Here is a 12,873-nt window from a genome sequence, read left to right on the forward strand (position 1 = left end):
CCATGCCCAAAGCTAATCCCTGCCTTGATTCCCAGCATGGATCAACCATCCAGATCTGGAGTAACAAGGTGTGAGGGAAGAAGCTGAGCCCAACAGCTGGAGGATGAGTTGTTTTCCATTAATTAAGGCTCAGAGTCACAGAATCATTTGAGCTGGGAGAGACCTTCAAGATCATCTTGTTTCAACCTTCTGCCACGGGCAGGGACACTTTCCACTATCCCAGATTGTTCCAAGCCCCATCCAACCTGGCCCTGGACACTTCCAGGGTGGTAAGGCCCTGGCACAGTTTTACCAGAGAAACTGTGTCTGCCTCATCATTAGAAGTGTACAAGGCCAGGTTGGAGCAACCTGGGGTAGTGGAAGGTGTCCCTGCCCATGGCAGGGGGTTGGAACTCAAGGATCTTAAAGGTCCCTTCCCATCCAAACATCTTCTGATTCCATGAAATTGCAGGATGGTGGAGCAGGCAAAAAATTACATGGTTTGTTTCTGGAAAGGGAAATGCAGGAATTTGGTCCCAAGGATGTGTAAATGGAGGTGGCAAACCAGAACAAAATCTGTGGATCACAGGATGGTGCCCAGGTGGGGAAATATCACAGGCAAAAATAGAATGTGAAGACAAAGGAGGAGGTGGTGCAGGTAAGAATGACCATGAGCCCAAAAGGATCCCAGTTTCCATACTGGAAGAATGGAAAGGTTTCATACTTTGAGACCAGTAGAGTACAGGAGATGAGGAGTTTCTCAACCAAGAGCTTGGAAAATACACAAAATAATTCACCCAAACTTCCTTACCAATCTCTCTGTTTACCCCATACTTTGCTTCATCACCCTGAACTCTTCCAAAACCAACCCTCGCTTCAGCTACTGATTTGGGAATCCCAAAATTCACTTTTAAAGGGAAGTATCAGGCAAAGTCAGGCTTTAAAAAGAACCACCATGATTTTTGTCCCTCCACAGCTCTACCATAAAAGCCACCAATCCTCAGGGCATTGCTAGGGAATGACTTTTGGAGGAATCCACCTGGAGCAGGGAGAACAAATTTGAAGAAGAGCAGAACAGACTCTCTTTGCCCAAAATACTGCCCCATGGCTACTGGCATTTCAGTGGGAAGACAAGCTACTTCTGACCTAAAAATAGCCAAAATCTGTATTTTCACCAAACCCATTGCTTCTAATTGCATCTTGTTCTAAAGAATCAATTATTTTAATGACCTTCCTGCTTTACACAAGCTCCAGGTCTTGTCTTGGCCTCTGAGACACTCCATGGAAACATCTCCACCTCTATGGATTTAGGAATATTCCAACTCAAGGTTATGGCACCTTCTCTAGGCAGTGACAAAATATTTCTGGATGTTTCACCCATCCAGATAATTGGGAATAAATGAATTTGGGAGAGCACCTACATCTTGGTGGAAGTCTGGAGCATTCAACGTGCTCCCCTTCATCACCAACATCCACACGTTTATTCATCCTCTTTTCAGCTTATTTAACTGCTCCATGGAAACAATTAATTCCAAGAGGGAATACATAGGAAGCCAAAGGCATAAGCTGCTGGCACCAGCTCAGGATAACACAATTCCTAATATGATTTTACACTTTAAGTCAATAAACTCAGAGTAGACCAAACAAAGACAGAAATTAAACGGTGAAGATGTGACAGAAAAACACAGAGCCAACATGGGAGTTCCAGTGGCTCCTACATCCCAACCAGCTGCATTCCAGGGATGGCAGAATTACCTGGATGTAATGGGACGCCTGGTTTTCCAGGTGGGAATGGGGCTGGTGAAGGACGATAAGGCTGGAGGCACCACGCTCTTCTTCACGATCCTGTAGCGCGTCTTTATCACCTTGTTGGCTGGGGGGCTCCTTACAAAGTGGAAGTTGGATCCTAGGAAAAAACATGGAAAAACAGGCTTGAAATTCAGGTGTGGATGGGCACAGGAGGGATCTCACTGACATTCTCACAGAATCACAGAATTTTGAAGATCATCAAGTTCAATGGCCATTGGTCCCACATCCAACTCAAGTCCTATATCCAACATTTTAGCACCTGAAAAAAGGGGTGAAGTTTCAGGAATGGGACCAGTACAGCTGATGGTAACAGAAAGGTCTTGATGTGCTTGGGACTGGCTTCATCAGCAAAACACTACCACGGGGATCACGGATTCACCAACAACACCTTGGTCCCAACATACATCCACACTGGAAATAAATGTTTGACTTTAATCCTTGGCATTTTCATAATACTTTTAATCCCCAGAAGTATTGAAGTCCAGGTTGGACAAGGCTTGGAGCAACCTGGGATAATGGAAGGTCCCTTCCATGGATAGGGAACTGGATGAGCTTTGAGCTCCCTTCCAACCCTACCCATTCCTGGATTCTCTGTGTTGCAGGATGATCTACATCCCGGGTTATTTTGCAGAATGTTTTGTGCAATTAACAGTTCAATGTTTGACTGTGATTTTCCTCCATGAGCCTTTTTTTTTTTCCCAAGCTTTCAGGAATGCACCTAATTGCCCGACTTTTATAACATACAGCTGTAACTGCCCAGATAATTAAAGCTGACACTCCATGCTGAGCCTCGGTCTCTGGGTTTTATAACTGATTTAAAGAGCTGGCTGTTTTTCTTGGAGATCCTCTCATTAAAATTATGGAGAGGTTGGGAGGGGAAAAGTGGGAGCATTATTTCCACTGAAAACATTCAACCCATCCCCATGTTTGCCTCTGTGAGAAGAGGGAGAATAAGTTGGATTGCCAGGTAAACTAGGAAAAATAAGGAAATACATTTTAGATCTGACACCATTCCCTAGAAAGGAGGGAACAGCTCCCCCATTGCCCTGCAACAGTGGCAACACCAATTCACAGCTTTACATTTTCATACAGGGAATATTCTCCTTCTTGAGCATTCCCAACAAGCTGATGACTTGTGCTGGCTTTGGGGGGGATCAGGCAACACAAATTTCCATTCAGAAATTCAGAAAAAAAGTTACAACCCTGGTGATGGAAAAAGGCAAAAACCAGGCTCTGCCATGACAGAAAAATCACTGGAATTTTTTGTGGTAAAGATGACGCTCGCAACGTTCCGCAATCTGAACCCACAGGATAAATCATGGAACTAAAGGATCTTCCAAGTTCTCTTCCAGTAGAAACCATCTGATGATTCAATGCCTTAGAGGAACTGCAGCTACTTTAGAGGTGAGGCACTTCAGAGGTCACTTTAGAGGTGAGGAAAGAAAGGAGAGAGGAAAGAACATGGAAAGCAAACGGGATCTCACTGCTCTTTCCCTATCCCAGCATTTTTTTGTAGCAGATCAAATTGTTCAGCGCAGTGACCAAACCTCTGCGTGGGCTTTTAAAGCTTTTGCAAAGTTGAAGCTCTAATTACAATTAAAATTGCTCCCAAGTACCAGCAAACTTGGAACTTTTTCCTTCAGGGAACTGCATTTAGGACAGGAAAATAGGGACAACAAAAGAACAGAGGTGCTAACCCCTGCAGGGACCAGCACCACACACACAATGAAATCCCAGCTATGGTGATGGTGGGACTGACCTGAAATCACAGACTCATGGAATGGTTTGGGTTGGAAGGGACCTTGAAGACCATCCAGTCCAACCCCCTGCCATGGGCAAGGACATCTTCCACCATCCCAGACTGCTCCAAACCCTGTCCAACCTGATCTTGGACACATCCAGAGATGCAACAGCCACAGCTTCTCTGGGTAAAGTCTGCCAGGGCCTCACCACACTTGCAGGGAAGAATTTCTCCCCTGTATCCCACCTAAATCTGCCTTCTGTCACTTTTGTCACCCACAACATGTGGACACACCCAACCTCTCATGGATACAGCTCCAACCATGGACCCAAAGCACTTCCACCCCACCAGGGAAGGGATGAGAGCCTCAATCCTACATCCTCCCCAGCCAGCAACAGCACAAGTTGCCCCTTTCCCTCCTCCACTCCAACCTCACATAATAACTAAGCTGGGAATTTGCTGAATACATAATTAACATCTTTTTGCCCCCCACACAAGCTTGAGCTGCCACCAATCAACCCAGAATTGCATCAAACTCCTGCCTGACAAGAAAGAGAGATCCCAAATTATTGCAGGCATCCCCCTCCTCCTCCTCCTTCCCCAAAACAGGCTGGCACCTGGTAAACTCTATTCCCAGAGGTAATTGGATGGTGTATTCATTCCGAAGCTGCTCCTTGGAAAGTGCCTGATGCGCGACTCCAGCATTAACCACCTCCTCAAAGAGCCTCTCCGAAGAGCTCCGTTTTCTATTATTACTTGCTAGCTGAGGGGTTTTGTGTAGATAATCATGTTATTTAGACAGGATGTTGGTTTAATTCCCTTCATTACAGGCTCCCAGGGTTGTAATTTTTTCCTCTCCGCGTGATGTATTCCCCGTGGCACATTTCACTCAAATCAAACACTTCACGCTTTTATTACAAACAATACCCCAGCGTCCCCCGTTATCAGCCCGGCGCACACATCCCCACTCCTCGCCGCGATCCAGAGGTCACTTCTAATGACTAATCGATCTCATTAGCTTTCCTAATTAAAAACTTTACTACCGCCATGGAAGACAAACTACAAAAAAACTGCTTGCATCATATTCGAATGGGATATGAGCATCATTTATCAGCCAGGGCCGCGCGCTGCTGAGCTCGGGGCTTTCTGCGGAGCCGCGAATCCCGCGGGCGCCGCTCGCGCCTCCTGTTCCCAGGGAAAAAAAAAAAAATCCTGGTGTAAACTCTAAGTGTAGAATTGTTAAGGTTGGAAAAGACCTCTAAGGTCATCAAGCCAGTGCTGCCAAGGCCACGACCAAACCACGTCCCCAAGTGCCACATCCACACGGGCTTTTAAATCCCTCAAGGAATTCCACCACTTCCCTGCACAGCCCAAGCATCCCTTCAGTGAAGAAATTTTTCCTAATATCCAAAGAAAACTTCCCCTTGTACAACTTAAAGCTGCTTCCTCTTGTCCAATGCTGACCTTGAAATGGGGAATTTGTTACCAAAATCTCTTACAAGGGTGCTTCAAGCAGGAAGGATCCAGGAGCCACCACACATGCATCCCTTAGGAAAGGGGTTGGAGATGCAAGGGTCCTTATTTCTTCTCTTATTTTCCTGAGAAAATACCAGGAATTGGCCCCCTGAGGAAGTTGAAGCAGGGAGGGCACAAACAGAGTTCGCTCCTGGAATATTTCACCTGGAGAAGGGTCTGGAGAAACCTGCTTTTAAAAGAGGCTTAAAAGAAAGGTGGGAAATTACTTAGGACAAGGTCCCGGAGTGACAGGACAAGCGGGAATGGCTTCCCCCTGCCAGAGGGCAGGGTTAGATGGAATATTGGGAAGGAATTCTTCCATGTGAGGGTGGGGAGGTCCTGGTACAGGTTGCCAGAAAAGCTGTGCTTGCCCCACCCATGGATTGGATGGGGCTTGGAGCAACCTGGTCCAGTGAAACATGTCCCAAAAAGCCGTGTTGATGTGGCACTTGGGGACAGAGTTTAGTGGTGGCCTTGGAAATGCTGAGTTAACATTTGGACTTGATGATCTCAGAGCTCTTTTCCTTAATGACTATTCCATGATTATGTGATTCTGAATCCATGAGGCAAGAGGAAGATGATGTTGCTCAGGATGGATTAGGGAAACCACAATAATGGTGGAATAAATCCTGTTCAGATACTGATGGGAAAAAGGAAGTTACATAAGCAAGGGGAACTTCAGGAGCGCACATTGCCAAATCCAAGCGATTACTGCTGCTTTAGGAACAGGATGCGGGATAGAAAAGCTTCATGTACGGGCACAGGAATGGAGAAAATAACTAAATTAAGTCGTGACCTGGGCACCACAAGGTCTCCCGTTGTCAATCCTTGGCCACCACGACCCCTCCCGTGTGTCTCCATTGGGGCTCAGTGCCGAGCTGTGCCATTAATCCCGATCGGAGGCGAGACGGGAAGCAGTGAGTGACAGGTACATTGATCTTCCAGCACTTGGAAGTGAGACGGGAGCAGGGACGAATGCAAATTGGGGAGCAGAAGCTGAACCTTGGATTCGCTGCCAGGATTGTCCCCAGAGCTGGGGAAAACCTCAGAGATTAAAGGGATGCACCAAAACCACCCCACGGAAAAAAGCAAAGCAGAGACTAAAAACCTCTGCTAAAACAAACTGTTCTTTCCAAACAGGCATGAGGGAAAAAATTAAAAGGGTTAAGGACTATTAGGAGATGAGGGAAGGAGCCACCAGCATGTCCCAGCTCCTGACAGGGGGTAAAAAACTCCCACTTGGAACCCAAAGCAGCTCCAAAAAGAACTGAAAATCTCTGCCAAAGGGTTTTCTGGAAGCAAACCCTTCCCACATGAAGATGAATCCCTTGCCATGGGATTTGCTCCAGGCCAGAAAGAGACGATTCAGCAAAACCCACTGTTCCCCTCAAATCCCAGAAGGAAGAGGATCAGCCAGACATCCCAGGTTGCAGTAGGACCATCATACACATCCACTGATGCTTTGGGATGGTATGGGATCAAACCTCCCTCTTTTCCATGGGAAAAGGCATCCCTGACTCAAAACAATTTGCTGCTGGCTTCCATCATGTGGATTTTGGGATGACCAATGTCAAGGCAAGGAACTCCTTGTAAAATCCCTGCAAGACCATTTCCTAATGGATCTGATCCTTCCACACTGTCTCCCACCTTGTGGATGAAGGGAAGGTGGTGGAGGAGCTTTTCAGGATTTTAGTAAGAAGGTCCAAGGGCGAATTTGGGGGCAGCAGAGGAGTTTGCAGCCAGGAGCAACCTTGGCAGCAGAAGCACCACGGGAAGCTCTGATGGCCAGGATGGATCAGCCTCACTCCTGCTGCTACAGCAGATACAGGGATTGGGAATCCCAATCACTGCCCTTCACACCAACCGAGAGCCAGGATGCTCCAAGCCCCATCCAACCTGGCCTTGGACACTTCCAGGGATGGAGTAGCCACAGCTTCTTTAGGAATTCCATTCCAGGGCATCCCCACTTTCCCAGTGAAGAATTCCCTTCCAATATCCCATCCTGTCCCTGCCCTCTGGCAGTGGGAAGCCATTCCCTCTTGTCCTGTCACTCCATTCGCTTGTCCAAAGTCCCTCTCCAGCTCTCTTGGAGCCCCTTCAGGCACTGGAAGGGGCTCAAAGGTCTCCCTGAATCCTTCTCTTCTCCAGTCTCAGACTTCAGCTCATCGCTGGGTGCAGAGGTGGGAATACACCCAAACCTCCTGGGGATTATCCCCAACACCACTTGCTTCCCTGGATGAGAAAAACTGTGGATGGCAAGGGAAGAGCAATGGAGGGAAAAACTGAGAAAGATGGAGAGAAAAAAAAACAAGGACTAAAACAAGAATCATGGAATGGTTTGGGTTGGAAGGGACCTTTAACACCATCGAGTTCCAACCCTCTGCCATGGGCAGGGACACCTTCTACTACACCAAGTTGCTCCAAGCATATGCAAACGACCTTCAACAGGCATAAATCCACAGGAAACCTGAATAAAGTTCCACTACAGCTCCTCCAGCCAAAAGCAAATGATTCTGGTGTTTCCCATCCCACCACACCTCGATGGCATCACCCCTGAGCCACGTGCCTCTGACACCTTTTGTCCTGGCTGCCAACTTGGCCAAGTCCCTGGAGTCAACAAAAGCTTTGGGATTACTGTAATGCTGTTAGGAATTCAGTGTGAAAGCAGACACCAGTATTAGGGATGATTATCCCGGAGCAGGTTCAATATGTTCCCACAGAATGGCACAGCAAGAGGTTAATTATGTTGCGACTGGAATCAGCTTCCAAAAGGACCATCCTTGGGTTTAAGAGGGGAATTTAATTTTCACACTCATTCAGTTCCGAGCTCTTTCAAGAGCGACGGCTCTTTATGCCAGCGTGTAAACGATGCTTTATGATCATGAACTGCTGCTTAATAGGAAATAAATCCAATTGATCCAAACTGCTTTACCTGGGACCCGGAGCACGACAGCTGCTCCAGGTTGTCACATTTTGAGAGGACGGGAGAAGGGCAGGATTTGGAGCTGGAACATTTTAGAGAGCCCCAAACCCATTGGAAAATTTGCTTAGCATGGCAGCTGCTTTCAGCTGGGACTATTTGGGAAATTAATACCAAATCTGCTTGGCTAATTCTGTTAGGTCAATTGGACCACAGGAAAAGAGAAGTTCACAGAATCCACCAGGAGCGAGGCTGCGTTAGGCACTGGGACTTGGAGATGAACTGTAAGGAAACACCCATTTTATCAGGCAAAGTATTAAATTCATGGAATTGTTTGGTTTGGAAGGGACTTTTAAGACCACCTTATTCCAAAACCTTTGCCATGGGCAGGGACACCTGCCACTATCCCAGGTTGCTCCAAGCCTTGTCCAACCTGGCCTTGGACATATCCAGGGATGAGGATTCACAACCTCTCTGGGCAAATCCACACATCCTGTTCAAATAAATTTCCCTGGGTCAAAATTCCTGTGTTTAGGTGAAAAATACAGAATTTTTGTTTCTAGGAAATACAGAGTGGGAAAACATCATCCAACTTGAAGAGAAAAATTCCAGCAGCAGGAAAGGGAGGGACTCTGCTCCTCTGCTCCGCTTGGGTGAGACCCTACCTGGAATTCTACATCCAGCTCTGGAGTGGATGGATGTGGATGTGGAGCTGCTGGAGTGAGTCCATGAGTCCAGAGGCCATGGAGATGCTCCAAGGATTGGAGCCCCTCTGCTCTGGAGACAGCTGGGAGAGCTGGGAATGTCCAGCCTGGAGAAGGGAAGGTTCCAGACAGACCTTATTAGAGCCTTTCCAAAATCCAAATGTTTAGGAAAGCCCCACAACGTGTGGAGATGTCATGGGGGGAACAAAGTGATGCCTGAGCTGTTGAGAAAAAAGAAGGGGAGCGAGAAGAAGAGCATCTGGAAAAGCTGGGGATGGCACAGCCAGGAGAAATCCGACAGCCCGGAAACACTGGCAGCGAGCGTGACAGGAAAAGAAAAGCAGCAGACGTGAAAGTCACGGAGCTACAAGAAACTCCCTGGAAAAATGCTGCTGCAAAAGACACTCAGGATCAGACTCCCTAAAGGCTGAGGACCTGTTCTCCCTTTCCAGCCCACTGGTGCAATCCCAACTTCAATCTGCAGCTGGGATGCTGCACAGGATGGATTTTAGTGGATCTGGTTCAGTGGATGTGGTGTCTTTGGGATTTGGGTGTTTCCAGGATACCACAACATCCAGCATGGAATCAGGGAAGGATTTAGGTTGGAAAAGAGCACTAAGACCATTGAGTCAAACTGTTCAGCACTGCCCATGCCACTGCTAAACCATGTTCCCAGGTGCCACATCCACACATTTTCTGAAGCCTTCTAGGGGTGGTAACTCCAGCACTGCCAGGGAGCCTATTCCAACACCTGACCACCTTTCCATGAAGAATTTTTTTCTCCAATATCCAGTCTAAATGTCTCCTGGCACAACTTGAGGTCATTTCCTCTTGTCCTTTTCCTTGAGCCCAACCCATATCTGGCTGCACCCTCCTGTCAGGGAGTTGTGCAGAGCCAGAAGGTCCCCTCTGAGCCTCCTTTTCTCCAGGCTGAACCCCTCTAGCACCCTCAGCTGCTCCTGGTGCTCCAGATCCTTCCCATTCTTTGTGGAATACCATCCCTCAAGTGTTCAAGAATGTGTGGATGTGGCATTTGGGGATGTGGATCAGTGGCAGCCCTGGCAGTGCTGGGGGAAGAGATGGGATTTGATGATCTCAGAGGTCTTTCCCAACCAAAGCCATCCTACATTTATCCAAATCCGTATCATTTTCCAAAGGGGTCTGGGTCACTTCAGCCCCACCAGCCCCCAGAGCCAGGTGATTTGGGAAGCCTTAGAAAATAATGGGAAGAACCATGCCTTTGAGTGAGCCCTACAATTCCAATATTCCAACTGCAACAGAAACACCAGCAAATATCTTGGTTTATTCCCTCCAATCCCAAAATACAGGGAGGCAGAGACAGAAGGGTCCAACAAGGTCTTGGTGGGGACAGGAGGACACACCACCAACCTCCCAGTAACCCCAGTAACCCCACCAGCTGTGTCACATCCCATCCCCACTGCCAAAAAGCCCCAGATGGCCCTTCCGAACATCACAGGAGCAGAAGAGCCTTCCAAGGATGAGGAGAGCCCACATTATCCACCAGGATTGGCAAGAGGAGGTCACACTGAAGGCTCTGAACACCGTTTTCCCAGCTCCAGCCTGTGTTAAAGAGCCTGAATGGGTCTCTGGAGCATCGGCCCTTGTTCAAACACAACCCTTATTATTATAACAAAAGAGGGTGGTGGGTTTTCCTTCCCCCCTTCCCTCGGTGAATGATTATTAATGTGTTTCCAGGAGCTGGATCCATTCCTCTAAATGAGAGAGCGGGATGGCAGGAGGAAAGCTGATAAATGCCCTCCTCCCCCCGGCCTCGCGGCGGGAGCTGCCAGGGGTGCTCGTTCTAACAAGCTGCAGATGGAAGACAACTGGAATAACAAAGTATGAATTTTTATGAGTCTAATAAATCACTCCACTTTTCCTGCTCTTGATCGTTTCCAGCACTTCAGACACCAGAAAAACCCCGGCTATAATCAAATGGGTTCAGGGATCTCGTGTTCACGCCTCACCGTGGCACGGGGAGAGGTGGCTCTGTCTCGGGAAACGACGGGAGCGCTCGGCGGGCTGGAATTCCATTTGCATTTGTGCTTTAGGATTGACTTCCTTTTTTTATTTTATTATATTTTATTTAAATTTAACAAGGAAAAATTTGAATCTCTTAGGTATTCCCCACCCTCAAAGCCACTTATCCAACAGAAGGCCAGCTTTTAGATTTCTAAGCATCCACTTAAAAAGAACCTGACCTGACTCTGGCATTCAGCAGAGGAACTTGGATAAACTCAGGGAGATGGGAGGAAAACTTTGCAGGCAGAAGGTTCATTAAGATCCTTTTAATTCTCCTTTCTAAACTTTGATATAAAGCAGGCAATGGACAGGCTCAAAATCCATCCCTACAAGAAACAAAGGGATTCTACTACAAGTTGTAACCACTGAGTAGGTGCACATGGGTTTGCCGAGGGAACTATTTGCCAAAAAGCCAGAAAAGCATCGCATCCATGGAAAGAAGGAACCAAGATGTTGTTTTCCTTAGCAAAAAAACACTCCTGAAACCTCCCGGACAGAGGAGAAGAGAGCTGAAGTCAGACACACCACAATGGCTCCCCGACAATGGAATGAGATGATCTTTAAGATCTCTTCCAACTCAAACTATTTCATGATTCCATGTGCTTAAGAAAAGGAAAACCATTGCTCCATATCAGTCTACAGTCCCTCAAGACCAAGCACAGCTCCAGCATCTTTGAAATCTGAAGAAAAACCACTCCTTATAATCACAGAATCATTAAGGTTGGGAAAGACCTTCAAGACCATTGAGTCCAATTTATGATCGATCCCCACCTTGTCACCCAGACCAGAGCCCTGAGTGTCACATCCAGTTATTCTCGAACACCTCTAGGGATGGGGACTCCACCACCTCCCTGGGCAGCCCCTTCCAATGCTTAACAACCCTTTCCATGACAAAATTTTTCCTGAAATGGAGTTAATGTTGCAGCACTCCCAGTCCCCCGTGTTGACAGTGAGTCCCCATCTCAGTATCCCAAACCTCAACACTCCACCTCCCTGAAGGAAGGATGCCGAGTTTAACAGGGAAACCTGTTGTTTCCATCACCCTTATCCTACCCTAGTCTTTAATCCATCCAATATGTTCTTTCCCCCCTGCTTTTCATTTGCTTTTCCAGCACTGCACTGCATCAGGGAGGGAATTCATCTTTGACAAACATTTACCGATTATCAAATCACAACTGCAGCTGCCGACAGGGGCAATAAGTCACTTTAAGCAGCCGCCCGTACTCCAGGCTCAGGAGTTTGGGCAGCTCCTCGATGACAAATCACTCCTGTCAAAGCCGCGTGTTCCCGGCCGCTCCGGAGCTGTGTTCCCTGTTGTTCCACGCTACCTGGTGTTTAATGACAACACTGTCAGACTAAGACGAAGCCGCTGCGCCACCGACTGCCAAAGCCCCATTAGAGGGAAGATTGAGACCCTACTCTTCCCAAACTCACTCAAGCAACACAACCCACGAGTTTTTATAATTACGGCGCGAGAGCCATCGATCCCGCGCTGACATCCAACCTATCCCTATGAAATGGGAGTAGTTTGCTGGCTGACAGTCGCTATAGATTATTGTGGGTGGGTTGGTTGTTTTTTTTCCCCCCTTTTTTTATCCGTCGCTCGACAAAGCTCGGGATGGATGGGAAGGAAGAGGAGGAAAACGTGTGCGGTCTTTTCAGTGCTGTTTCTATCCCAGCTCTTTCCCTTCAAAGGAACTTCAGAGAATCCTGGAATGGTTTGGGTGGGAAGAGACCTTGAAGATCATCCAGTTCCGAAGCCCTACCATGGGCAGGGACACCTTCCACTATCCCAGGTTGTTCCAAACTCTGTCCAACTTGGCCTTGAACATTTCCAGGGATGGGACAGCCACAGCTTCTCTGGGAATTCTATTCTAGCTCCTCCCCACCCTCCCAAGGAAGAATTCCTTCCTTATTTCTGCTCTAAATCTTCCCTCTTTCAGTTCAAACTTTCCCCCTCGAGGAGGAAGAACGCTGCTGTTGCTTTAAATGAAATGCGTTCATCTGCTTGAAGCCGTTACAGCATCCGTTAAGTTCCTATAAATAAGGAATTTCACAGCCTAAGCTGTGCATGAGCATCAGGGCATGTGGTTGATTTCCTTGGATTGCCCATTTGGGTGATCCAGCTGGATGGGTTTGGCACTCATCCACCTCTCCCACCT

At 47.6% G+C, this 12,873-nt stretch overlaps 1 protein-coding gene across 1 annotated transcript in view; it reads right to left on the reverse strand.

Annotated features, from left to right (window-relative positions):
- The window catches only part of ZC3H3 (zinc finger CCCH-type containing 3), a 127,903-nt gene that overhangs the window by 75,234 nt on the left and 39,796 nt on the right, over positions 1-12,873 (reverse strand). Inside the window, exon 4 of the mRNA XM_064706775.1 lies at positions 1,735-1,885. Coding sequence (XP_064562845.1) covers positions 1,735-1,885 — 151 coding nt within the window. The remainder of the gene's footprint in view (positions 1-1,734; positions 1,886-12,873) is intronic.

This window comes from Zonotrichia leucophrys, chromosome 2 (assembly GCF_028769735.1).
Source record: "Zonotrichia leucophrys gambelii isolate GWCS_2022_RI chromosome 2, RI_Zleu_2.0, whole genome shotgun sequence".
Classification (NCBI taxonomy): Eukaryota; Metazoa; Chordata; class Aves; order Passeriformes; family Passerellidae; genus Zonotrichia; species Zonotrichia leucophrys.